The 25,107-nt window shown below is 48.2% G+C and overlaps 1 protein-coding gene across 1 annotated transcript; it reads right to left on the bottom strand.

The window, feature by feature from the left end:
* Positions 1-331: 331 nt before the first annotated feature.
* Positions 332-24,639, bottom strand: FRMPD1 (FERM and PDZ domain containing 1). The gene is made up of 15 exons (XM_009703244.1): positions 24,539-24,639; positions 23,595-23,752; positions 21,468-21,570; positions 21,009-21,054; positions 18,405-18,512; positions 13,593-13,688; positions 11,020-11,145; positions 9,740-9,859; positions 9,298-9,434; positions 7,930-8,056; positions 7,450-7,545; positions 6,035-6,217; positions 5,463-5,610; positions 3,952-4,767; positions 332-2,670 (listed from the first exon to the last, which is right to left on the bottom strand). Exons 1-15 carry the CDS (start codon positions 24,637-24,639, stop codon positions 332-334), a joined length of 4,704 nt encoding a protein of 1,567 aa, XP_009701546.1.
* Between the last annotated feature and the right edge of the window lie 468 nt (positions 24,640-25,107).

Raw genomic sequence — 25,107 nt, 5'->3', positions numbered from 1 at the left:
ACCTGCAAAGCCTTTGGGAGGCAAGGGACAAGCCCCAGGCAAGATACATAAACCACTGAAGTACTCTATGAGTTTGCATATTACATACAGATTGTGTATGCAGACTTACACAAAGCTAGGCTGGAAGGCGGTATGCCCTGCCCCATGACCACCCCCACTGGACAGGGCGGCTCTTGGCGGAGCTAAGCCAACACGCATGGACACGTCCTTCTGTGACCATTCTCAAGCTGTGGGGCTAAACAGCCTGTAAGGGAGAGCCTGGTAGTGGACAGAGGGAACATGGCTGGGCTTTTCCCCACCCAATGCACTCGTGTGCCACCGAACAGCCCTGTCACAACAACGGGGGTACCCTGAACTGCTGCAGGAGACAAAACATGGCAGCTGTAAGGGCTGTGTGTTGGCGGGCAAGGAGCTTGGCACCCAGATCTGGGCAGCCTTGCCTGCGAAGCTGCTGGTGAACAGCCTGCACAAGCTGGTGGTAGGTGCCCACCACATCCACAAGCGCAGCCCCGAGGTCCTGCTGCCTCTGCCTGCACAGCTGGCAGTGCGTCACCTGGAAGCAGGTCACTGCCAGCTGAACCAGGTGATCAAATGTCACCCTCAGCACACCCTGCAGCTCTTTGAGGGGCTGCTCTGTTTTCAGGAGGTCCTGGCAACTGGACAGCAGGTCACGGGAGGCTAAGCCAAGGGCACCTTTGCTCTCAGCACCCTGCTCTGCACATTGATCTTGCAGGTGGGACGCTTCATTCCCTGAGAGTTTCCCCACAACCTCCTGAAGCTCTGTGGTGTAGGCTAGGACGCAGGAGAAATCTGCAGGGCTCATCCATGCTTGGTCCTTCAGCTGGCTGAGGGCTTGGACATGAGGGTCCCACCATGCAACGTCCGTAGCAATGGAGACTGGGTAGCTGCTCACAGGTGTCCCAGGAAGACTGCAGCTGCTAGATGGTGGGGTGGTGAGAGGCCCCAGAAATGTGCTGCGCATGGGGATGGTGGTTTCGTGTTCCTCCTTGTCATCAGGCCTGTGGAAGCAGCTGATATAGGACAGCCGACAGCTGCACTTTTCCATCTCAAGCTGTGGTGATTTCTTCATTGTGGAAAAACCCAGGGACCTGGTCATGATGAGGTCAGGAGTCTGCTCATCCTTCTTGTGGTTAAAGCAGAGGAAGAAGTGTTTTGAAGCCCCATGGTCTCCTGCTCTCTTCCCCAATGAGCCCAAGGGAATTGGGCCTGAGGAGATGGAAAGTCCTAGAGATGGAGTAAGAGGAGAGTCTTTCCCCACCTCAGTAGCCCGTTCTGTGGGAAGAGGACTCTGAACAGGCCGCAGCTGTTTGTAAGCTGCATTTCCTGCATCTTTTCTGGGCTCTCCTTCACCCAGCTCCTGGCTGCTTACCAACTCTTCCTCAGAGGGAGGGTCAGCTGGGGCTGTTTGCATCTCCCTTCCAACACCATCAGCTCTCAGATTCCCACTGGTCTTCTCAGAGGCCAAAACCTGTAGTGGGATATCTGCCCTTTCCTGAGATGGGCTGGGTGATGTGAGGTCTGTCTTCACCCCAAATGAGAGCCACGAGACGCGAGTTATAACCCCTGAAGTGCTGCTGCAATCTGTTAAGAGCTGGGTTGCATCTGGAAAACCTATGTGATTTTTATTGTGCACTTTCCGTAAGGCCTCCTTGTTTATTACTTGTCTGCTTTTTGCCTGTGACAAGGCGCGGCCACTGCTGTTTTCACCACAGCTGTTATGATTAGCTTTTCTTTCTTCACAGGGAGCTGGGACAGGCTCCTCACATGCTCCCTGCTTCCCAGCGGTGGGGAGTAGTTCCTGGTCCTGGGCCACCTCACAGGGAGAGGCCACGCTGGGGCCATGAGCTGATGCCGGCAGCGTGTGTTTGTTAGCAGGGCAGGTCACCTCGTGGCCCAGGAATGGGTGTACATCGCCAGCCTTGTGCTGGGCTGCCATCACCTCACCTACCTCTTCCAGTGCCACTTGGGCTAGCCAGCCTCCGGTGGCCACACAGCTCTCCTCACGCGGCCACCCAGTATTTGTCTTCATGGAGGAACTTTCCTGGGCAGCTCTGCTTTGTCCCCCAGGAAGGGCCACAGCTGCCTCCAGGGACAGGAAGGGTCGATGTACAGCATCTGAAGGTTGGAGGCCACCATCCACATGTATGGCATCACCTGCACTCTCCTGCTTGTGCTGGTCACCATGCAAGCGAACAGCTGAAATGGAAGAAACCACTGAGTCAGTCAGTGATTTTGTTTCCATGGTGTCAGGCTCCATTTCCATCAGGTCAGAAGATGGGTTTGTGCTAGCAGCGTCTCTCTGAGCCTGGGCGGCAGCAGGAGGTTCCAGCTCTGCATCCTTCTTGATGCTCTCTGAGGAGGGTGGAGCAGGGGGCTGAACAAGGAGTGGGCTGGGGTGTGGCCAAGAGCAGCAGCTCTGCAGAGAGCCTGGCAAAGCCAAGGGGAAAGTGACCTGCGAGGTGTAATCAGTTTTCAGGAAAGATCTCCGCTTCCTCAGGCTCTTGGCATGTGTCAGCTCCTTCTCCTTTCTGTGTTTCTCCCTTGCTGTCTGTCTCATCATCAGGTTTTCCCCCAAGCTGTAACACCTTGGTTTCTTTAGGATGCAGAAGGAGTTGTCCATACCCTCCCGAGACATCATATTGTAGCCTGCTGGCAAGAAAAAAACGCGCAAGTCAGGAAATAGCCCCAGGCAGCAGAATATCCATGCATCTATGCAGTGGGCCAAAAAGCTCTTAACACAAGTCCTGCAATTGCAGACATAAATGTTTGGCTGCAAAGCCTGGCTCCCAATTGCCAAAGGAAACTGTCTCTTATGTTACGATTAAGCAGCTACTTGGAATCAGCTATGTAAAGAAAAATAAAGAGTCTAGGACTGTGGCTACAAAGACTGAAGTCCAGGATTAGTGATGAAGGGTGCTGGATAGTCTTTCCCCTTGTTTACTTGATCTGACCGCAGGTGCAGCTATAATTCTCAAGTGAAATTTGTTGATATTAGCAGCAGCTACAGAGAGCACTGCCTACAGCTGTAGACTTATTAACACTGAATAGAAACATTACCAGAAATTTCCAGCCTGGATATTTAGATGATAAAAATTTCCAGAGATTACAATTTTGTGCCTGAACATGGTATTGTCACCATGCATGAATGCAAAAGCCAAAATTGTTCTAACTACAAAAAACAAGTTCTTAAGAAGTTCAGTAAATGTTGAAAGAGCTGATTATTTCAGAAACAAGAATCCTCTCCTTTCTGAGAAAATACAACTACCAGGGAGCTGTTCAGCCACAGGACTCCTTCACTCAAGGTACGTAACACACCCCTGACCCAAAAATTATTTTTGATCTTGGGGGCGCATCGAACAATAATGTTTTACAGCTTTTAGCTCTCCTCAGCTTGAAGGAAGATAGCAGAGTGAAGGTACTGCCTGACAGGGGGAATACTTGCCATAAAGCTCCCTGTCAGTGCAAGGTCACGCCATCTTTCCTGTGTTCTGTTTCTGGGACTCATCACTCTTTTCATCGCTGAAGATTCAGCCTACATAGAAGGATGCACAGAACTTACTCATGCAGTATGTTGGCTTCAGGATCAGGCAGAGCCATACATCTCAGTATTCTGGAATTCCTGCAGAAACCTGGGAACCTTCCAGAATGCCAAACTCATTTGAAAACTGACTTTTTCTGGGATCCAGTGCTTGAATGTGATGACAAATCTCCCTGCAAAGTTGCATCTCTGACTCCGTGTGCACATCCACTGTATTTCTGCTGAAGGGTGGCTTATGAAGCAAGGGTGCTCAAAGGTCCTTCCAAAATCTTGGGAAAGCTATGAAGAGCTGAAAGATGATCCCACCAGGAAGACCAACACATGGAAACAGGCAACACCCTATCCCAAGGGGTGGAAGGAAGGGGACCTGCAGCACGTGGGTGAGGGTTTACCTGCCAGGGCATCCGGAGGGCTCAGCCTGTCTGCAGCATCGTAGAACTCCTCCTCAGAGCTGGTGTCACCAAAGCCCGGGGGGGGCTCCAAAATGAGGTCGTTCACCTCTGCTGTCTGCTCTGCTCCACATGGTGCCTCTTCCTGGGTAGGCCCATCTTCCCAAGGACTTCTTCCAGGGCTGCAACTGACGTTGCTCCTCTCCACACTGCCTGCTGGGGATACGCTGTAGCATAGGCTGTAGTAGCCCATGGTGTTTCTCTCAGACAGCCTGGTCTCCAGCACAGATGCATCAGTGTCCTCCCCTCCCTGCTCAGAGGGGCTGTCGTCACACCCAGGCTCCTCTGCATGTGGTACCTGCAAGAAACAGAAGTAGTCTCTGGTTTCTGCACTGCTGGAGCCTCCTGCAGCACGAATGGGGAAGAAGCTCTTGTCTGAGCTGCTCATCTCCTGCACTGTTGGTGTGTAGAAGTGGAAAAACTCCGGCCTGGAGGAAGAGCAAGCTTCCGGCACATCTTCCTCCAGTGCATCCATAGAGTCACTGGAGCCACTTGTCTTAAACCCTCGGCTCTCCGTGTTGGCTGAATCCGAAGCCTCAGATGTGCTGTCTGTTGCATTGTCACCCACATCGCATTGGTCAGTTCCTCCAGATTGGGCCTTTGTGCTGTCCTTCTCCAGGCTGTGGAGCTCTCCCAGCTCAACCTCGTTGCATGCAGGATGGGCGCTGCTGTGTGCTACAGGAGTGTCCAAGCAATGCTCTGAGGAGGAATCCAGCTCCCAGGAGTCTTCAGAGTCACTGCCAGTTCGAGATTCGTACCCTGGGATTTAAACACATCTATTAACCTGTCCTTGGCAGTGGCAAGGAGAAATAGCCAGTTATGAACTTCTCTGCACAGCAGGGACCCGAAGCTCAGAGAGCTCTGCCCTCACTTGCTCATCAGCAAACAAGGTGAAGATGCAGGCTGACCTGCAGGGCCATAACCTGTCAGTGGAGGCTTGGTCCCTCATGCCTGCTTTGCCTGGTTTTACTGCAGAGCAGTACCACAGGGGGCTGCAGAACAGCAGCCAGCTAACTTGTTGCCTAAAGCTTCATTTGCAACCCCTGTGAGGCTGCAGTTATCCTGACAAGGGACAGGACAGCATGGCAAACAGATCCTCTCTCTCCTGGCTGAGGGATGCCAGCACAGGGGAAGTTGTTCAGGAGGTTGGTAAAAGAGCACAAGTGCTCAGTGACAGGTTTGCCACTTTGATGACAGGCACTTGGCCTTCCCTTCTCGGCAAAAGATGACAATTACTGATGCTCTTCCCCTGCTCGACATGTCTGGGGTTGATGGAAACCTGGCACTGCCGGCAACAAGGCTGACAGGCAATAATTTGCAGATGCCACTGCACACCCCTGCGCTACTGTTCTAGCATGATGCTATTCCCAGGAGGGAATGACACCTCTAATGCTGGAAGATCCACCCACTTTCTCCCCATCCTTTGGCAAAAAAAATGGCTGTTTTTTTTAAACCTTCTTCAGCTGAGACACGGTGCAGTTGCTGTTTTTTCTCTCCCCAGGTAAATATGGAGACATTTGCATCCACAAACAGTCTGTAATAACCAATGATGAGGCAGACAAGATCTTTTGCACTGTTTGATTCCAGCAGCAGAGTCAGCAGCTGGGGGGAGGGGGGGCAGGGAGAAAACAGTAAAAAAATGTTAGAATAGACAAGTATTACTTGTACTGCAGTCTGCAGAAACACACTAGACAATGAAAAGGCATCCTCTCTCCCATATCACCATCATTGCAAAGCACTCTGTTTTTGCATGAGGCACACAGAAAGAAGAGAAATTGTTTTTCTTGTATTTTGTTTCTTTGGTATGTCTCACTAATGGAGGACAGCAGGAAGAATCACTTTTCTTCAGTCATTTTGTATTCTTCCTACAAGCTTTCCCTTCGGAGTCTGTTCTAAGCCTTTTGTACTGATGACACCACCAGCTAAATCTCAGATTTTGGAAAGAATAGATGGCGTGAATGACTCCCACCTTGTTCTTTGGCCCTGACACAGCCAATACGCTGGCCATCATGAAAGCACTGCTTACCTTCAGATCCTGCAGGTAGATTTTCACCATGCTCACTTTTTCAGACTCCTCTGTAAGCTCCACCCTGCTGATGTTTGCAAACTCTGCCAGACTTGTTATGATGTTGAGCTTATTATTGATAATCTGGCTCACGCCGTACTTGGCACCCACCAGCAAGGCAACGTATGATTCTCTGTCCTGTAGCTGCAGGGGGAGAGGTTAAATCTGTAGCCAAAATCTGAGCAGGGACTCCTCAGCCACACGATCTTGTGTGATACCTTAACACTGGACTGTTTTTACAACTGGGCTGTAACCAGCTGCAAAGGGAGCCCATCATTACTTACAGGCTGTCAGGTCACCTGTTCCTGGCTGCTCTCTTCTCTGGCTTGGCGATGGCCAGTGTCCCTGGGCCCTCAAGGCAGATAGCCCCAGAGATGAACCAACCATCTAGCAGACCCAAAGAGGTGGTCAGCAGCAGGTTGCTATCAGAAGTGTCACCTGGCAGGCTGTGCCAGATGGACCTAGTGAGACCTACTAGAGCTGGCTAGAAACTTCAGGAAGGTATTTTTGGTTTTGGAAGAAATGTCAACACTGTCTGTTAGGATCAGACACTTAAAAAAAAAGAATTAATGCCCATATAATTTGGCAGAAATATTTCAATTTGCACACAAGTGTAAACCTAGGCATTACTGCAACCCATCAGTAAGGTCCTCCTCTGGTACAGACCTACCTACGCTGCTCAGCTGTCTGTACAAAACAGCTTGTGGTCCACAGTTCAGTACACGTCCAAGTGCGGATAGGCCAAAAAAAACCCAAGAAACCTCTTGTGAAAAGAGCAGTGTTCTTTTTTACAGTAAGGTTTAGGTGTGGCAAATATCTTTTCAAGAGTTTTTGAAACCTCCCCAGATCTCTTAAATACTTTATGACATACAAAATATAGACAGAGCTCGTCTTAAGAGCAAGAGTCACAACTTTCAATTAGAAAAAATATGCATAATTATTCTGTAGGCTGGTATATTATTCCCTTCAATGGAACTATGCCCAAGTTACCCTAGCAGAGTCCCTTATCAATATTTACCATGATGTCCCAGGACAGAGAAAAGTGGTGTGACTGGAGCTGGCCGAAACAGCATCACCAGAATTAATGTTACATTTTCTACAAGCATCAAGCAAAGATAGGGAAGGAGATTCAGTAAAAGGTTGCAAGTCCCACATCAACAATCAATTCAGAAAAATATTTAAACATTTCTGCTTTAGATAGGGTTTGCTTTGGTTAAGACATGATGTTACCCACCGGTGAAGAAAAAGGGTTAAAACTGCTTCTTGCGCCCTATCTTTGCAGTTGTTGTCTAAGTACACCGCCATAAGAGATGCACAAAGCAAGGCAATAAGACACTATGCCAAAACTCAATTACATAAATAAATGGCACTCATACCATCAGGGTGGCATTAAAGATCTTCCCATTGTACATCTTCAAGTCTCCCAGTATTTGCAGGTAGCTCAGGCGCACTTGTACTGCTGCGAGCATATGCTTCATTTTGCAAGAGAAGAAATACTGTTTAGAAACATGTTTGTTAAGTAGCCTGTAGGCTAGAAGATTTTCTTTTCATACAGGACTTCGTATTTGACCAGCACATCTAGCTTGGTCTGGATAGGCAATAAATCTGTACAAGACCATCCCACATAACAACATTTGCCATCTGGCAACCCCATGAGCAAACTGCAACAGAACACGCCATGCAGGGAAATTAGGGTGGCTGCGCAGCAGAGGAAGTTATAAGAGGAAAAGATAGGAGAAAAGCCCCAAGTGGTCCCACAGACAGGAGACTCATGGAGGAAAGACATTGCCTCTTTGGCCCTGAGAGATGATGCCGCCACCCTGGGAGGCACCTTGAACCCAGAGGATGCACACTACCTTCTGCCGAGGGTCCAGTAGCACCTGGTTCCGCTTCATGTGGTAGCTGATGGCTTTCTTGATATCCTTCCCTCTCATGTTTCGAAGCAAAGTTGGTGAGATGAAGTGTTCAATTCCCCAGTCCCTCCTGCCAGAAAGACAAGAAAGGAGCAAAGGGGCCCCAGATGTGCTATCCCCCAGCAACACATGGATGTGCAGAAGGGCAGCTGGCCAGAGGCAGAGAAGGGCAATGGCACCACAGCAGTCCAGGATGCACCCTGAGGGTGCTGTAACATGTCTGGATGGCTAACGCAACGTGACTGCCTCATTCAAATTCACTTCTATGTGCATCTGCTACTGGGTCAGGTCAGGGAGTTGGAGGAACACACGCTTTCATGCAGAATGCCTGTTTTTACGTGGTTATACAGGAGACAATCTACATGCTTAGTCAGTATAATGGTCCCAATCTCTCCTTGCCACCCAGAGCATGAAGACTCTGTCTTTACATTCACTTTACTTTGGTTACAAGGTCATTACATTTTAACACCTCCAGTTCCCTAGGCCCAAAAAGGTGGGACATCTGTTCATCTGAAGAGTTTATTCAGCCCAAGCATTAACTATCCAGGAATTATGATGCTGCAGTTGTCTGTAGTCACTTCTCACTGTCCACTAACTGCACATGGTTGGGTATGTCTGGCTGTATGCAAGGAATCAGTGGTGCTTGCATAGGGTGGAGGCTCAGCGGTGGAGTTACCACACAAATGTCTGTTATTTAATGATTGACTCATCACAAGTTCTTAAAGCAGGGTGTTCTTTAGGGGAAGTGTGGTCTAACAGCACTGACATGCAGCACAGCACACCTGCTGCTTGTGAAAGCGTTTTTAGGTTTTTTTTTTCTTACAGATCCCGTTACTTCACAGGACCTATCACTTATACTGAAATTAGATATGTCTGATATAGTTCCAGCAGATGAAGAGATGTAAAGTACTGGCTGTGCAAAGTTGATGATTATCCTCTCTCTCAACTACTGCACACAAATCTTATTACACTGGTAGGAGCAGCCTGGGTAACCATAACTATGTGAGAGATTTGCAATTTCATGTCCCAGCTCTAGCTACAGATCAGAACCTCTCTCTGCTTAGGGACATGCCCAGATGTTACACTGTCCATATTATTCAAGCAGTTCAGTAGCTTAAAGACAGGGAGGCTCATGAAGCCACCTTGCCCTAAAATGACTGGCACAACTAAGAGACTGAAGTCTCTTTGGGTCAGAGACAGTCTTCTATCCAGAGCTAAACACTAGGCAAACAAAGAGCAAATGCCACTTTTAGTTGGCTCCTTCTTTTGCTAGGCTTAGTCACAGCATAACACAGAAATCTGGGAACTTACTCAATGTATTTCAAGGATACTTTCTGTGGTTGAGCACAAGCATAGATCCTCTCCTGTATGTGCAGGGCAGCCAGACGTAATGCCACACTGCATTTCATTTCCACAGCAAATCTTTCCTGAAGCACATCACTGCAGCTCTGGAATAAACACAGCTGAGTTAGCATGATGATGGGAGCTCAAGAAGTCAGGATAAGACCTCTGATATGACTACCATGTGTCAAATAAAGACAGTCACCCAGCTTATTTCAGTCTTATTCTGTTAAAAAGCCAAGCACATAAATTGATGTAAGAATTTAAGGCAGATTGAGTCCAGATTTTCTGTTCTTAAGTACTCTGCATTTCACACTCGTGTAATTGAACTGGCTGAAGTATGCTTTGCTTTAAAGCAGAAATGAGAATTGGGTGAGAATAGATCTGGAAGCATGGAATGCCTCTATTTCACCTGCAAGTAGAGATATTCAAAGGCAACTGGGTCTTCCTGCAGGAGGTCTAAGGGATCCTTGGGGACAAAGCAAACTCTGAAGAGGCACCGGTAGTCGTGAGATTCTCTTTTTTGGACCACCTGCAACAGACAAACAGCATCATGCCACAACTACTACTGTAGTCCCTCCAATCATAAATGCATAGTAAGCCTCTGGCTTGCATGAACTCACAGAAATCATTTAAAGCTACTGGCAAGTAAGATGGCTGCAGATTAGCCATTGTCCTTAGCAAATACAAGGAGTCATTGCTAGTGTTTGTAATTTTATCTTCAATTCTTCTTCTACTTTTTGCTTCTCCCTGTGGTAGCTTGGAAGTCCTTTGACAGCAAAACTTCATTAAATATCCATTGATCTCATATACTTGCAGTATAACCAGGACAGAGGCTTCAAGGCCACATGATAATGACAGAGGAAGGGGCAAGCTTCTCTGCCTTTAAGTTCGATCATAAGATACAGCAGCCTTAAAGAGACACTTGGATCATCATCATAATGTCAATACAATATTAAGACCCCTGGGTTCTATATTAGCATATTTTATTCTGGGCAAATCCCATACAGGGTCACCAACTGAAACAAAGCAGAAATTCTCAGGCATGTGTGCTCAGGGGTTGGACAGTGTTAGCTACCGAACCTCTGCACCACAGTGGATCACCAACCACAAAGTCAACAGCCTGGAGAGAAGACCCCCAAGTAGGCACAGTCTCACAAATCAGATTAGCCCAGAATTACTAGCAGAGCAACAGGATTACTAACAGAGCTAACCTCGTATTTGCAGGACACAACTTTTGATTTAGAATTTAATGAAAGTGACAGCTGGCTGGGTTAACTCTCTGGCTACCTAGGGAACAGTAAATAGCAGCGTACGCACCCATTTTAAGACTGTTTCAAATAGTCCTCTGTAGATGGGCCTATCTGACACAAAGGTGGCACAAAGCATGCTCATTCCCCATTCCTCTACATGGTCTGAGCAGTACCAGCCCACGGGTATTGCTCTGTGGGCTCTCTAAATGGAATGAGATGCTTCTGAAAGCGCCATTTCTCCAAGGGCTCTGGTTAATGCAGTGGTTACATATGCAACAGGCAGGGAGAAGAGGACGGTACCTCTGGAGATGGGGCCAAGCCTAGTACCTCTTGTGACACCTGCAGAGCTCAGCTCTCTCGGCGCCTCGCTGGCCAAAATTCATTGGTCCTGCTGTGGCCCCCCAGCACGGCTGCGGGCCATGCGAGGGGCTCTTCTCACCTGCTCGATAAGCTCCTCCTCATGCAGGAGGTGGATCTTTGCCACGTTGTACTGCTCCTCCAGAGCAAGGGCAAAGTGCGCAATGCTCCGGATGGAGAGCTTCTCCCTCAAGGTGAGAACAATGTCCTGTGAAGGGAAGGCACATAGATGGTCAAACAGAATTCAGACACAGTCGCTGAGCACTTCTAGCACACTGCATGAATGTGGATGATTCTAGCCTGCTGCTGGCAGCCATGTGGGACAGCACTGAAAGGGCAGTGGCCAGACGCAAAATTCTCTGCAGCCAGAAACTTGCTTGGTGCTGCAAGACAGAGCAAAATTTTTAGTGTTGTTTCACAGGAGCCCAGCACTTATGTGATGTACTGCCTGTCCTTCTTCACTGACAGCTTCTGAACACATTGACCCAGACAAACCACCAGGGTCTCAAGGTTAGAGAAAGCCTGCAAGTTCATCAGAAGTGGAGCTACAGGAGATGGCAACCTCTTTGGGACACCAAGCAAAATCTTGGCAGTTAACTGCTGTGCCATCTCAGCTGGATGTCTCACCAACAAAAGAATATGCCAGCCAGGCAGTTGGCAGGATGGTGGTCAGAGCCACCCATGTCCACTGATGCCAGCAGATGGTAAGGAAGGGAGTCGAGGGAACTGCAGGGGAAGCAGAGGAAGCACAGATAAAGGGAGGACAACACATTTCAGTAGATCAGGAGGTCAAGGTAGGGAAAACTCTGGTAAGAATGCAGTAAGATGCAAACTTCAAGGTGTAATAGGCATCAAACCAACTTCCTAGAGTTGTATGCCCTGGGCTGCTTCATGCTGAAAGTTTTGGCCTTGCAGGTTTTAGTTTGGTAGTGTTGAGCACATTCTGTCACCCTTGATCCAAATGTTGGCTGTTAACCACTCTAGCTTTGTAGAACTCGATGAAACATTTTGAAGAAACTACAAAGAACTGGTGAAAAACATTCCTCTCCACCAATAAGCAAGAATTTGAGAGCATAACTGTAAAAATCTTACCAAATTTGACTGAAACTGGTGTTTCAGTTATATGGAGAATCCTGTTGGAATACTAAGTGTCATGGAAAATACTAGTTTTATTTTTGGCAAACAGAAAACATTACATAAGGCTTGACTAAGTACAAACTGAAAGAGAACTCCTTTGACTCAGTCAAGCCTCTTGAGGTAAGCATAAACATTTGGCTCATCTCAGTTTTAAGCAAGGATCTCTCAAACTGCAGAGGAACTTTTGAAAATGCGTAACTTAGGAAGCGTTTTACCCATTTGAGTGTTTCTATGAGGACGCTGGTGAGGGTTGCACTCAACACCAGTAGGGAAACATTTGTTCCAGGTCAGAAGTGAGCAACTCAAGTCAAACATGAAGAGCTAATCCATCTTTTAGGAACTAATCCCTTGCAGGTGGGCATTCAAATCTCTCTTTACAACTTATCTCCCCTTTCTTTAATACCTCCTTGCTTTATTTCTTTTTTTTTTTTCTCTGCCCTGCCAGTCACAAGACTTGCAGAGACTTATTTGCATGAGAGACCACAACAGTTTTGTGAACTTTGGATGAACTTGACAAGAAACTCCTCCTTTTTGAGGAAAGTTTTCAGTGCATTATAAATAAATCTCCTTGCTTTTCCCCTTAATATTCTTTCAGCCTGCTAATTCCTGAATGTCTGTCCATAGTGCATCTTGTCCACAGTAAGTGCACTGCTGCAGGACATCATATATCTTGTAAGGAAATTATGGCCTCCAATCACTATGCACAGGCAAGTCTTATTAACTCCAACATAAACACTGAGCAACAATAAGATCAGGCTAGAAAAACTTAAAGTTTGTAAGCCTATGTCTAAACACAGCAATTATGGAAAGTGCTAGATTAATAGCTCTGGAGAGCAGCACCTTGTATTTTGAAGAGAATGATGGTAACTTGTGTATAATGCCTCCAAGCACAAGTGGTCCTAGGGAGGCGGTACTGCTTTTCCATCTCAAGGGGTTAAACAGTTTTCATGTCTCCATAGGGAAATGTTTTCACCAGTGCAGAAATAAGGCTGGAACACAGACAGGCACTTTAAGGAACAACTGGCACAACTGCACTTGCTGAGTTCATGTGATATCCAAACCTGGACTCCACTGTCCAGGTCCCAAGCCAGGAGACTTGTTCTCCCTCTCAGAGATGCACATTATCACTGCTATATTTAAACAACCTCCTCTGTATTCTGCCATGAGGCTCCCAAGAAAAACAACATAGGTGCAGACCGCTGCTGATTTGCCAGTCCCCCATCAACCTGTCCTTTTGCTCAAATTCAATCACACCTCACAAAGCTGCAGTCGTCTCATAGCCAAGTTCCTGCAAGTTCTGTGAAAATCGGTTGTTGAGAAGAAAACAGAGCTGAACCAAAGCAATAACGCGTCTGCAGAAAGGGTATGAAAAATCAAGCATGCTCAGCATCAGCCGGCAATCCAGCTCCCACTAGCTGGCCAGTACAACCAAGATGTTTCAAGTTCCACTGCATGCACCTTTGCTACTGGATTGAATTTAGGTGGTGGGAACAAAAACAAACAACCAAGCATCATTACCTTCACAGTAGTGCTTGTCTTAAACCTGAAAGCCTTCGTCTGTCCATTTTCCAGGTATACCTTGAGAACGTTGGGCATACAAAGAAGAGAATTCCCCTGCAGAACAAAAGCAACAGCACTAATCTTTGGACATTAAGCCTCCGGGCAGCAGGCTGCTCTGCCTGACACAGCACATCCTGGTATAAAAGAAAATCTTCCTCTGCTTTTGCAATCCTCTTCTGTGGCATCAAGCTTACTCCCTAATTATGCTTCTGGCATGGAACAAGGGGGAGAGAGCATAACAAATGCCTTTACCATAAAACTCCAGCCAGTGCAATATCTGCACATGGCCCAGGTATGCCCATTGTTCAGTTCCCACATGGCATAGGAAGATCTGGCAGACACTGAAAGCTAAGAGCCATCCTCCCTGCTCATTACCAGAAAAGGAGCAATGTCTGCCGGAAAAGATGTCTTCCCATTACCGGGCACCAGTCAGCACTGACCCCCACAATGACACTTTCCCACCTGCAGCAGCCATGACTTCAACTCAAGAGCTGCCCAAACCCTTCATGCTACCATGAATACATCTTGCACACCATGGGAAGGCTGTAGGATTCAGCTAAAGATGCAGTGGTACTTTTATTGAGCATTCTGCTAAGATTCATGACTCAAGGGCTTCCCAAACAGGAAATCATGTCACCAGAGTTTCTTGAGATACGTCTCAAATGCATAGACAAGGCAATGACTCCCATAGCAAAAGCAACTCCATTGGGTGCTCTGAGAAGGGTCTGGGAACTTGGCCTCTATCCTGCTGAGGCCGTCTAGAGCTGCACCTTTCACCTTACTCTTTTAGTAGAGCTCATTTACACCTTCCTTCTTGTTTTCAGGCTTTTTCTTGGTGTTCAGTGCTGAGAAGTTTTACTCCTCCACCCTTGGACTTCTCATTCAGCATTTCTTTCCTATGCTCTTGGACCAGCATGTTCCTCCAACCTTAAAGAGCTTATCTACCTACCATGACAGTCTCAAGGTTGAGAATGGCATTTCTAAGATGACCTCTCCTATGTTTCATTTCCTGTGCATAACCTTATAAATCTCACAACCTTGTTCCCTCTTGATAGAGAGGCCATATACCCTGGAAGTACTACCAGAACAAACATAAAACACTTCTGAATCTTGTTCCTTGTTCCTCCCCTCCCTGTTTTGTGGGGTTCAAGCTGCCTACAGTCATCACTGAGAAAAAAGATTGAACATTGCCACTATTCCTGAGCCCAAGCTCTAACACCTTTGTGCTAAGTAGCACAAATACATGACACCTTTGACAGGCTTTGGGTCCTCCATCAATTTCAGAAAAGTGATGCTGGCTTACACGAAGTGCACGTTCTCTCTGGTAGCTCCCGCAACTGCAGGTTATCATATGAATGGGGCCATAAACAGCCAGCACACAACAGAACTGGAAATCTATATAGAACTTCATACACAAATTAAGTATCATCACTCTCCTGGTCAGATCCAATTAGCTGGCAAAAAAACCCAGATGGGATTTCTCTCATTTTGTGCAGGTTCTAATAGACTACTATGAACTAATTCTGAAAGCTTGTGCTATGGCTTAAGCAGCTGTACCCCTCCTGTTTCGTCTGGTGCAAGGTTGATTTACTCCATGTTACAGCTGGGCCCACAGCTTCTAATAATATACTCACTGAAGCTGACCCGAGGATCCTGAGGGACCTGCCTCTTGCATATCATTCAGTTACATGGTAATACATAATAAATTTGCAACAGAAAATGGAGGCTGGATAGCATTGAGGTTTATTAACAATTTATGTTCCCAAACTGGAGTTTCAGGTTTCAACTGCAGAAGGGAGCCTCTGGGTTCCTTCCAGTTGCCACAAAGATCATTTAGCAATGCTCCATTAAGATGACAAGAGTAGTAGATTTACTGAAATAGGAGTCTTTGCAGTTTTTCAGGGCCATAATATCCATTTTGGCTGTCTTAATACATCAGTCTGCTGAAAGGAGAGCAGTTCTAAAACACTCAGAGTAGCTGCTCTCCATGGTGAATAGTGCTTTTCCGGAAAGAAGTCATAAATATGCAAAAAATTTTTTTACTCTTCCTTTCTGCTAATATTTTACTGTTCAAAACAGGGTCCATATCCAACTGGTGAAAAGGGAAGGTAACACCAGTGGGACTCCAACATCCGAATGAATCTTTCTTACCTTTATGTTCTCGTTAAATGAATGGCAAACTGCATATTGATTTTGTTCTTCCTCTGCACTTGCAAAGGTATGATTAACTTAGCTCAGCAAAATATTGATAGAGGCTTTGTAGGAAGTGCAGAGTACAGCATCCCCTCTGGAAGTGCCTTCTTTGTACCCTTCAAGACCTACCTTGCAATCAGTAAGTGAATGGCACAGATCTGAGACCTCCATGAGCTGCAACACCAGTGCCCAACCTCTGGCTGAAATAGCTCCACAGAAGCTCCCAAGCAGACACTAGTGTGAACCTCCAGTTATAAGAAAATGCAGAGACTGCTGGCATTTTCAGGTCTGGCTGTATCCCACGACCAGCCTTGCCCAAGGCCTCTCAGACATCTCTGCCTGGGACCACTTCCAGAGCACATCATCCTTTTCCCTGTTTCCTGCCTTGTGAGCTCCGTGGCCTGTGTGTCACGTCTCCAAAACACATGAGGGGTCCAGTACCTGTCTTTTATGTCAGGAAGGGTGGCCCAGCTGCTTTAACGCTCAGGCAGGATCCCAGACACACCTGTCATTAAGATCTGAGCGATGCGAATACAGTCCTTGGTAGAGCAGAGACAAACCTTGCAGCAGCTCCAGCACGTCTAGCAACAACTTGGCAGGAAGGAAAGGATCCCAGAGTCTAGAGAGACTTACTGGCAAATATGTCAGGAGTCACACCTGACCCTCTCCTGCTTTGGAGAGCAGGCCAGAGAAGGAGAAGGAGTCCCGACATGCATGGAGTCAGGCACAGGTGCCAATGCATTCGCACTGTGCCTGTCTAATAGGCTGGTGACATCCATGGCATCTCTGGCTGCACCTCTGCCCTGGTGCAAGGGGAGAAGAGGAAGTGCCTGCCACAAGGAAGGCTCTGCCTGAGCTGGGTCAGGAGAGCTCCCTGCCACCAGAGATGGCAAACAAGAGACAGCCTAGAAGAGAAGAAGAAAAGGGCCTAGTGGCTGGTTCATCATCACTGCAAAGTGCAACGAAGCAGGATTTGGTCAGACCTGAAAAATCGAACAGCACTAATGAGTGGGAGATTCTGACCACTGAAATTTTTCATTCCAAAGGGAAAAAGGAAAACTCAACAGAGTTAAAAGGCTCCCAACTGACCCCAGTCCATCCCAACCACACTGAGCTTAGTAAGTCACACAGAAAGAAAAAGGAAACATTTAAGAGCTGTTCGCACTTCAGGGAAGCTACAAGTGCTCTCACTGCCTGTCCTTTTCTGCTACAAGCAGACCCACACCTACCCAGCTCATTTGTTATCAGTGCTAGAAACCCTGTGATAAATTTGCAGCATTCCTCCAGTGAGCCATGATCTTGTTTCACATAAGAACAGATTGGCTCAGCTTACAGACAGTCTATTATGGAGGCAGCTGTGAATGCTCTGTGGAGAAACCTCTGCAAGGTTATGAAACACAACAAGCTGTCACCCTATCAGCTTGAGAACACAGGCCAAATTTAACAGCAAAGCAAAGTCACAAGTACCAAACTCTCTGAACACAATGCTATCTGAACACTGCTGAAGAACAGAAAGAGATACCCCAGCTGCTTTGGCAGCAAATAAACCTGGCACAGACAGTAGGATTCACCTCTCATCTTTAGGGTTAGGATTTGTCATGCCCAAACTTCAGTCTAGGTTTACTACGGAGAGATTAGCACTTCAAGAGATGACCACTACATCCCATAGCTGTGTATCACTGGTTTAAAGCTCACCTGACAGTAAAAGTGTTACTAAAGGGTTAAACAATTTAGTTAAATTAACAGAAAAACAGGCACATTCTTTAGCGTGGCATCCTAAGGCTGGGAAGCATTAAGAAAAAAAAGAACAAATTATAAAAAAGGGACACTTATCTAAGTTAGTAGGTAAGAATGCAAAAAGAGACCTTTGAGAGAGGGAGTTCTAGACATAAAAGGCGCCAACCCAAAGACATCAATGATAAATTGGCTGAAAGTAGGACAAAGGTAATTGTGGCAGTGGGAGATCATAACCTCCAACTAGAACGGTCCCCCTGAAAGAGGGCAAAACCCCGTTTGGGAAGTTGATAGACAGGCTTCATTACTGCTTACTGAGAATGCATACTAATTTACATTAGAAGCAAGAAACTTTTAAGCAATCCTAACTGTGAATAACAATGAATACGCAGTGTACTATGAATATGCAAATATTTTACTGTATATAATGTGTATCTGCATTTGGCTTGGTGTGCATGCTAGGAAAATACCCCCCATGCACCCAGCGCTGCAATAAACCAACGCTGGCTTTCTGAACTGCCATTTGGTTTAGAGAGTTTTCTTAGTTACGATTTTCAGTAACAAAACGACAAAAGTGGTACATGCAGGTATCTTCCATTAGTCTAAGCAAGCAAATCAAAGATAAAAGGCTCTGGAGGTGCCAACGCTTCCCCCTGATCACCACTGAGTCTAGGAAACAAGTAGGGACCAGATGCTTGGATGCATATCCAGGGCACACTAGCACAGTGAGGGGGCAGCCGCTCTGTAGGTCCTGGCCACGCTAATCCAGCCCAGCATCTGTCTGCAGGAGAGACCTCTTTCTTCCCAGACCACGGCGCCCAGCTGCAGCCATGCCCCACTGACCTGTGTGTGTCCATTCACCAGCACTTCCTCTGCAAACCGTACTTTCACAGGGTTTGTTTTTAGCCTTGCCCTCTTCTCTGCTGTAAGAAACGATGACTTAGGCCCGCCCTGAAAAAATAACAACACTCAGTCGGCAGCTCAGTCTGTTGCAGTTACATACGAGAGGCAGAGGCCCACAGTACAGGCAGGGGTGTGATCACATCCCACGCTGAAGCTGCTCACACCACACTGCCTCACACTTACAGCAACGCGTGCTGTTAGCAGTCTCTCAGTCTCCAGGCTTGCTACAGGCCTTTTTGATCTACCTGGGCGGTTGCTGCCTTTGGAACCCAAACCGAGCTGTCCAACAAGTGGACACACATGCAGCGTATGCTGTACACACTCCTAATTTCACTGCCTGTTAAGCAGTTCACTGTGTTTAGGTATCTCCCCAACTCCTGCAATAAAGCCATGATCCTGTAGAACGACTATTAATCTACCAACAGCTGGCTTGCAGCGGGGCTACACAGTACCACAAACCAACACATGCAGAGTGCCTTGCAATGACAAGACAAAACCCCCTGTCAGTGTATCACAAGAACGCAGCCATGTATGCAGCACTTCCCAGCTCAGCTGGGGCTTCTAGAGTATACTCTTATATTGCAAATGTTTAAGAAAACTGCTCAAGGCTAAAAAGCCAACTTGACCTCATTGCACTGCTGTCACATAACCATGGTTTCATCACGACAGGAGCCTACCAAGTTCACAAGACACCACATCAGCCTAAGAACCACTGAGTCCTTGTGCCCAAATGTCCTGCTCTTGCAAAGCACAATATTCCCTAAGAACAGAGACAGTATTCCTCAGTATCCTGCTAGACAACTTCGAGGTAGAGCAATTCCTACATCCTTGCCAGAGGCGCAGGTGCCTCCCAGCATGCCACAGCACCATCTTGCCCTGATGCCATTTGGCAAGGACAGAGGAAGGGAGGTAGGCAGGAGTCTCTGTGCTCAGCCAGCAACCCCTTCCAACGTCTGCAGGGCTGTACAGAGCATCACGCCCCGCAGCTGCCCTGAGGAGGGCCAAGGCCTCCCACATCCCTTCTAGTGTGGCCAGGGCAGCCCCAGCAGAGGGTCTGGTGTCCATCGATGGGAGCCGTTACCTCTCAGCTCTAAGCACAGCTGCCTTCAGAGTGGGGCAAGAGCCAACCCCAAACCCAAGATCAGCCTTGGCTGTATTTGGAGGTGTCCTTAAAGTGACCTGCAAAGGAAAAAACAAAAATGGGTTCATGCCCCATTTGCTTCTCAACAATGCATGAAGGCCTGTGAAGGGTGTTCAAAATCCTGTGAAGGGTTTTCCAAATCCTTTTCTCTCTGAAAAGCCATTGTATTTTCCCCCTTGTGGCAGGCATTCATATCCTGCATAACTCACTCTCATTTTTCCCTTGATCGCCAGAGCCAGATCAAGCACTAGCAGGACTGACAGCCAATGTACTAGGCAAGGGAGATCAAATTAACAAGAGGGAAGCCACTGTTCAGTGGGTTTGCTTAAAGTTTTTCTGGTTACTTTGGCTTTGTGCACATCCATTGAATGCCACCACCTGGGAGACTTTGGGCAGGAAAAATATATTTAAGATATTTTAATGTAGCTTTACTGAATGGCCAAGAAACCTCTTGACCTTAAGCCTGAGAGCTCCAGTAACTCTTCTGAAGGAATCATCATTCTTGTTTCTCAGAATAAATCAAAATAAAAAACTTCCAAACAAACAAAAAACACTCCCAAAATGCTTTCTGGGGCGGGGCAGGGGGGGGTGGGGGGAAATCCCCCTCAGGCCGCTTTCATACATCACAAGAAGCCAAAAAGCACACAAACCCAATTTTGTCCTTGCTTTGCAGCTCAGCTTTTACACACCTTGAAATCCACATGGATAAACACATCATGTCAGCAGTACATGCCTTCTGGGCAATTTTATGCTACAGGAATGGGCAATGAGCACCAAAGTTTTGTACCAAAACTTTGCTTCTATTCCCAAAGTATGACCACAACCAGCTCCCAGCCCTTAACTAGATGGAGCCTGGAGAAAAAGGGATAAATTTGTTCAGCACTCAGAAAGGAAAACCTCAAGAGCTTCCAAGGAGCCCCTAGAATAGATACTGCGCCTGCAGCCTTGCCATCTGCCTTTCATGTCTGGGGGATCCCCATAGCCCAGACAGCCCCAGCACGTGGGGCTGTTCTTGGTGGGCTGGCCACAGCTTGCTGAGGAGACCTGTCTGCATCCCAGTCGCAGTGGCCTCCTGGCCCCTGCAGAGCCTGCTGGGCCCCGACAGCTCCTGGCGGAGCCTCCAGCTCCAGGGAACACGGGCTCAAACCGCTCAGCCAGCCTCTCTGTGTGGCAGGCTCTGCAAGCCACCCTGGCCCTGCACCCAGGGAAGCTGTGAGGAGTTACCACTGGTTCTCCCCAAAACCTCCACCAAGGGTGTGCAGCTTCCTCACGGCTTCGGTCGGTCCCTTGCATCCTGCGTGCCAGCCCAGCCGCCCCACTTTCCCTGCAGGCCACGCTGCGGCCATGGCCGTCAGGGGCAGTGCTGCTGGGAGTGCTGAGAGTGCTGAAGAAAGGCCATTTACCGACGTGCAGCGCAGGACGGTTAGGAGGAGCTCGTCACCGGCCTCCCTGTAACAGAGACATGCAGTCAGCCAGGGTCAGCAGCTGCCTGCGCCTTCCTCCCCAGTGTCGTGGCAGACGGCGCCAGCAAGGCCTCTGGCCCCTCCGCCCCTGCTGCGAGGGAAGGCTCTCAGCCAGGCAGGGCATAGCCCACCAAGCAGCGACACGGCAGAGGAAAGCAGGGGAACTCCACTCTCCTGGGCTCCTGTGCCCTTCAGCTGCAGTGTGGACCCACTCCTGTGGGGCAGGCCGCCACCAAGCACAGCACCCGTGAGGCAGCAAGGTCTTCCTCCACAGGGGGTGCTGGCCCCACACAGCCCCCCACCCCCCCACACCTTTCCAGCCCTTGGTGAGACCTGGTCCCCGCACCTCTCCTCTCAGCCCTTTGCCACCTCATCCCCACAGGCCCTGCAGGACTACACCTGATGATGTCAGCCGCTCGTTCAACAGACACGTCGTCCACCGCAGTAGAGTTTATCAGGAGGAGCTGGTCGCCGGGCTGCAGCTTCCCTTCGGCAGTGCTCCCTGTGGGCAACCGGCACACTGTTACTCACGACAGCAGGAGACGGCAGACCTCCTCCCACTGGGGATGCTCACTGCGAGCTCCTCTTCCCACCCGGCACCCACTTGCCTCAGCAACTGCCTCTGGATGGCAAGATAAAAAGGTGTTAAAGGATGTCGGGCCATAATACCAGCTGGTGTACCGCTGCCCGTGTCCATGCTGCCTCTCCTGGGCTGACCTCTGGCCCCCGAAGCTGCCCCTGCACCACAGAAAATCACTCTTCTGCATGTCTTTTCCCTTATCACAGCCCACCGCACAGTCCTCAGACACTGCCTGCCCAGGGTGCAGCAAGAGGGCTCACAGGCTCTCGGGAAACCACGGGAAGACTAGGGGTTAGCAGCACTGCCTTGCCCTTCGCCCGCCTGTGAGCCCTGGGCCTGCAGACCCCTCTGGAGGCCCGGGCAGCTGCCACAGCACAACGCTCCCTCTCTGCAGGGTCTGCACCCCAGCCTGCCCCTGTGGGTTACATCCCAGCGACTGACCACGTATGGCACACACGACAGGGCTTGTGCTCCCAGCACGCTGCCATCCAGACCAAGGTGCTGCAGCAGTCCCCGGGAGATGTGGGCTGCATTCCCAGCACGGTGACTCCCTTCTGCAACCTGGGAGAGCACAGAGGCAGACTCCTTAACCATGCTGTCTGCTGGGAGGACCCACAACAAGGGAAAAAGACGGTTTCTGAGCTTTGCTTTCCAGGAGAGTAGCAGCCACAGGATCCAAGGGGTTAAGGAGCAGGCGGACCTCTGGTCTGAGAAGGAGGAACATGCATGCAGCCCCCAGCTTCACCACGGCCAGCCTGCTGGCCGAGGCACGCTGCTGAATCTCCCTGTCAGACAGGTTTGCCTGTGCACCCAGCTAGCACCTGCCACCTGTCCCTCAGGGAGACCCCAGCGCCAGGTAGCACACGTGAAAGACAAAACACAATCATTTGGAGTTAAAGACAGAGCTTTTAGCTGTGGGATGCCACAGCAAAGGGCAGGACTGAAAAGGACAGGTTTCTTTGTGCCTCAGTTTTAATAAAATGTTGATTCTTTCTGATTAGGAGAAAAGAAAAGCGTAACAGAAAACCTCCTTCCCCACTTCTTAGCCCCCAAGACTCTCCAATAATTTAGCCATGATTCACATGGGAAGGAGCAGAAAGAAACAATTTCACTCAAAAGCACTGTGATAGGACAAAGACCATACTGTAGTGCCTTTACACTGAACATCCTGCAAGCACGAGCACTTGGACAGGCCATCCCCCCAGGCAGAAGGGAGATGACACAGCCCACATGGGCGGCCAGAGGCAGAGCCCAGGCCAGCCCTCCATCCACCTTCCCCACAACACCTACCTGCCTGGCTCAGGCATACTCTTTCTCTGGCTGTCACACAGGTAAAAAGCAGGCATTTTTGTGTACCCATTAAAAAATAAAAGGGAAATAAAAAACAGATTCACAGTTTTTGATTCAAAACTCCCAAACCACCTTAAAACCAGAGTTATATCCCTTCCTTTTAAAATTGGAAAAGTTGATCTGCTTGACTTAAGCAGAATTTCACCTGCGCTGTGTGTAACTAGCAGTGACTCTCTCTGCATTACATGGCTGTAAGCCCAGAGAGCATTTTCAATAACAGATCAGCAGGACCACTGCAGAATAAGAACTCTAATGATGAAATTCTTCCTTTGCATTTCAGATAAAACACCAGAAAGAACTTTGCTTTGAAGCAGCTCTTCGCATCCCTGAAGGTCAGTTGTGTCCAAGTGCAGTTGAAGGATTAGCGGTGAAGCTGCTGTTGGCTTAGATTTCTTCCACACCATCAGAATGAGGCAGATGTTCAAGCACTCTGCACACCACAGGGACATAGGCTTTTGCCCTCAGTATTCAAGGATCACATGCCAACCAGAGGTACCTCAGAAACTCCTAAATACCTGGCAGGAGTTTATCACTAAGGCCATATGGGACAATTCATCTCACACCTGTGATTGTAGGGAGAAGGAAACAATGCTTACCTGCAGTGACAGATGCAATTGTAAGAGGAAGGTCCGGACAAATCTCAAAGCCATAGTGATGGAGGACCAAATCTTTGTATACTGTGACAGTAAGTTTGACATGGCTGGCGGGCTGACCACTGGCATCAGTGGTGTTGTCTGTCACAGACACTCTGCCCCTGTCAGACAAGAAGCTGGTGATTAATTAAGATACATGCAGAAGATACTTTATCAAAGAGGCATAGATCCACACACATACACCTCCCCACCACTTTCAGTGGGCTGCAGCAGCACACAGAGAGGCCAGCACTTCTCTGGGTATCCACAGCTGGCTCTGCACTGTGCAGGCCAGCAGTGATACCCCAGGCTCTACAGAAAGCTGAAGACAGCAGACCAGTGCCAGCAGCTGGTTGTAACCACAACTCTTTCAGCCAGCCCAGCCCAGTGGTCACAGGGAGGGAGAAGCCCTGACCTCCACAGATCACAGCAACACCTTTATCCAGCAAGGCAGTGAGAGAATTTACAGCGTTCTGCTTCTGCCAGGATCCAGGCCAGCTTAATTTTGATTCACAGACCTTAGGAAAGTAAAGCAGCCATGGGCCAGGATGCCTTGTACATGCAACCCAGTCTTGCCCTAAAAACAGGGGCCAATGGCAAGACATAAAGAGAAGTACAACCCCATCTTCAAGAAAAGCACATTTTGCGTTGAGCAGTACTGTGTTTCTGCAGATGTGGCTCACAAAACCAGAATGGGTGAAAGCAGGAACATCTGTCCCTGGAAACCAAGGAGGATGCTTAAAACCACTGTTTTTTCTAGGGACTACTATATGCACGTTTTCCAAGAACAACTGAAACAATGAGTAAGATCTGTAACCTGTGACTGCTCCTGTTTGTTCAGAATAAGCTTGTGCTGTCTCTGATCAAAGATAATCAACAGACACTCCTCTCACAAAAAACAGGTTTACCTGGGTGCACCGTCCCGAGAGCGATGAAGCCATTTTGCAACCATTTGCTCTATTCTACATGCTTTGCGTGGCTGGATTAAGTTAGTCTCCAAATCTTCCATTTACCTGAAAGCGATAGAAACCACAGGAAAATAGAATGATAAAAGATCAAGGAAATGTTCTAGACACTTTTCAGAGTTACGAACACCAATTCACAACTCTTTATAAAGAGATCCGTTGGCACCTTGGGAAGACCATGTGCTTTAACAGAGGATGTTAATATCTGTAATACTTACTATGATTCTTCCTGCCCATCTAGTCTCCCCTGCCTGGTGCTTTTCATTAGTCCACGTTGGTGGTCATAGTGCACTAGCTACTCACAGCAGAGTATGACCCAGTAACCTCTGTATTCCTTTTTCATGGTTTCTGGATCCAGCGACCTGTTTTCTCAAGAAAAGAAAGCTGCCGTACCTAATCATAGGAAAGCCTTTCTCTATTTCACTCTGGGATCTCTGAATGATAAGTTTGGTAATACCCATCTGTACATTGATTCAAACTAGACCATCATTTCAGGGACAAGTAAGGGACAA

The sequence above is a fragment of the Cariama cristata genome, unplaced genomic scaffold (assembly GCF_000690535.1).
Source record: "Cariama cristata isolate BGI_N322 unplaced genomic scaffold, ASM69053v1 scaffold177, whole genome shotgun sequence".
Classification (NCBI taxonomy): domain Eukaryota; kingdom Metazoa; phylum Chordata; class Aves; order Cariamiformes; family Cariamidae; genus Cariama; species Cariama cristata.
The sequence above is the reverse complement of the archived record's forward strand: the minus strand, read 5'-3'. Positions and strand labels throughout refer to the sequence as shown.

Excerpts from the sequence above, each read along its gene's own strand:
- FRMPD1 (XM_009703244.1), bottom strand. The coding sequence starts at position 24,639 with ATGGAAGATTTGGAGACTAACTTAATCCAGCCACGCAAAGCATGTAGA. Across the intron at positions 23,753-24,538 it reads TCTCGGGACGGTGCACCCAG|GGGCAGAGTGTCTGTGACAG; the intron begins GTAAACCTGTTT and ends CTTGTCTGACAG. Across the intron at positions 8,057-9,297 it reads GTATCCTTGAAATACATTGA|GAGGGACTGGGGAATTGAAC; the intron begins GTAAGTTCCCAG and ends TCTTTCTGGCAG.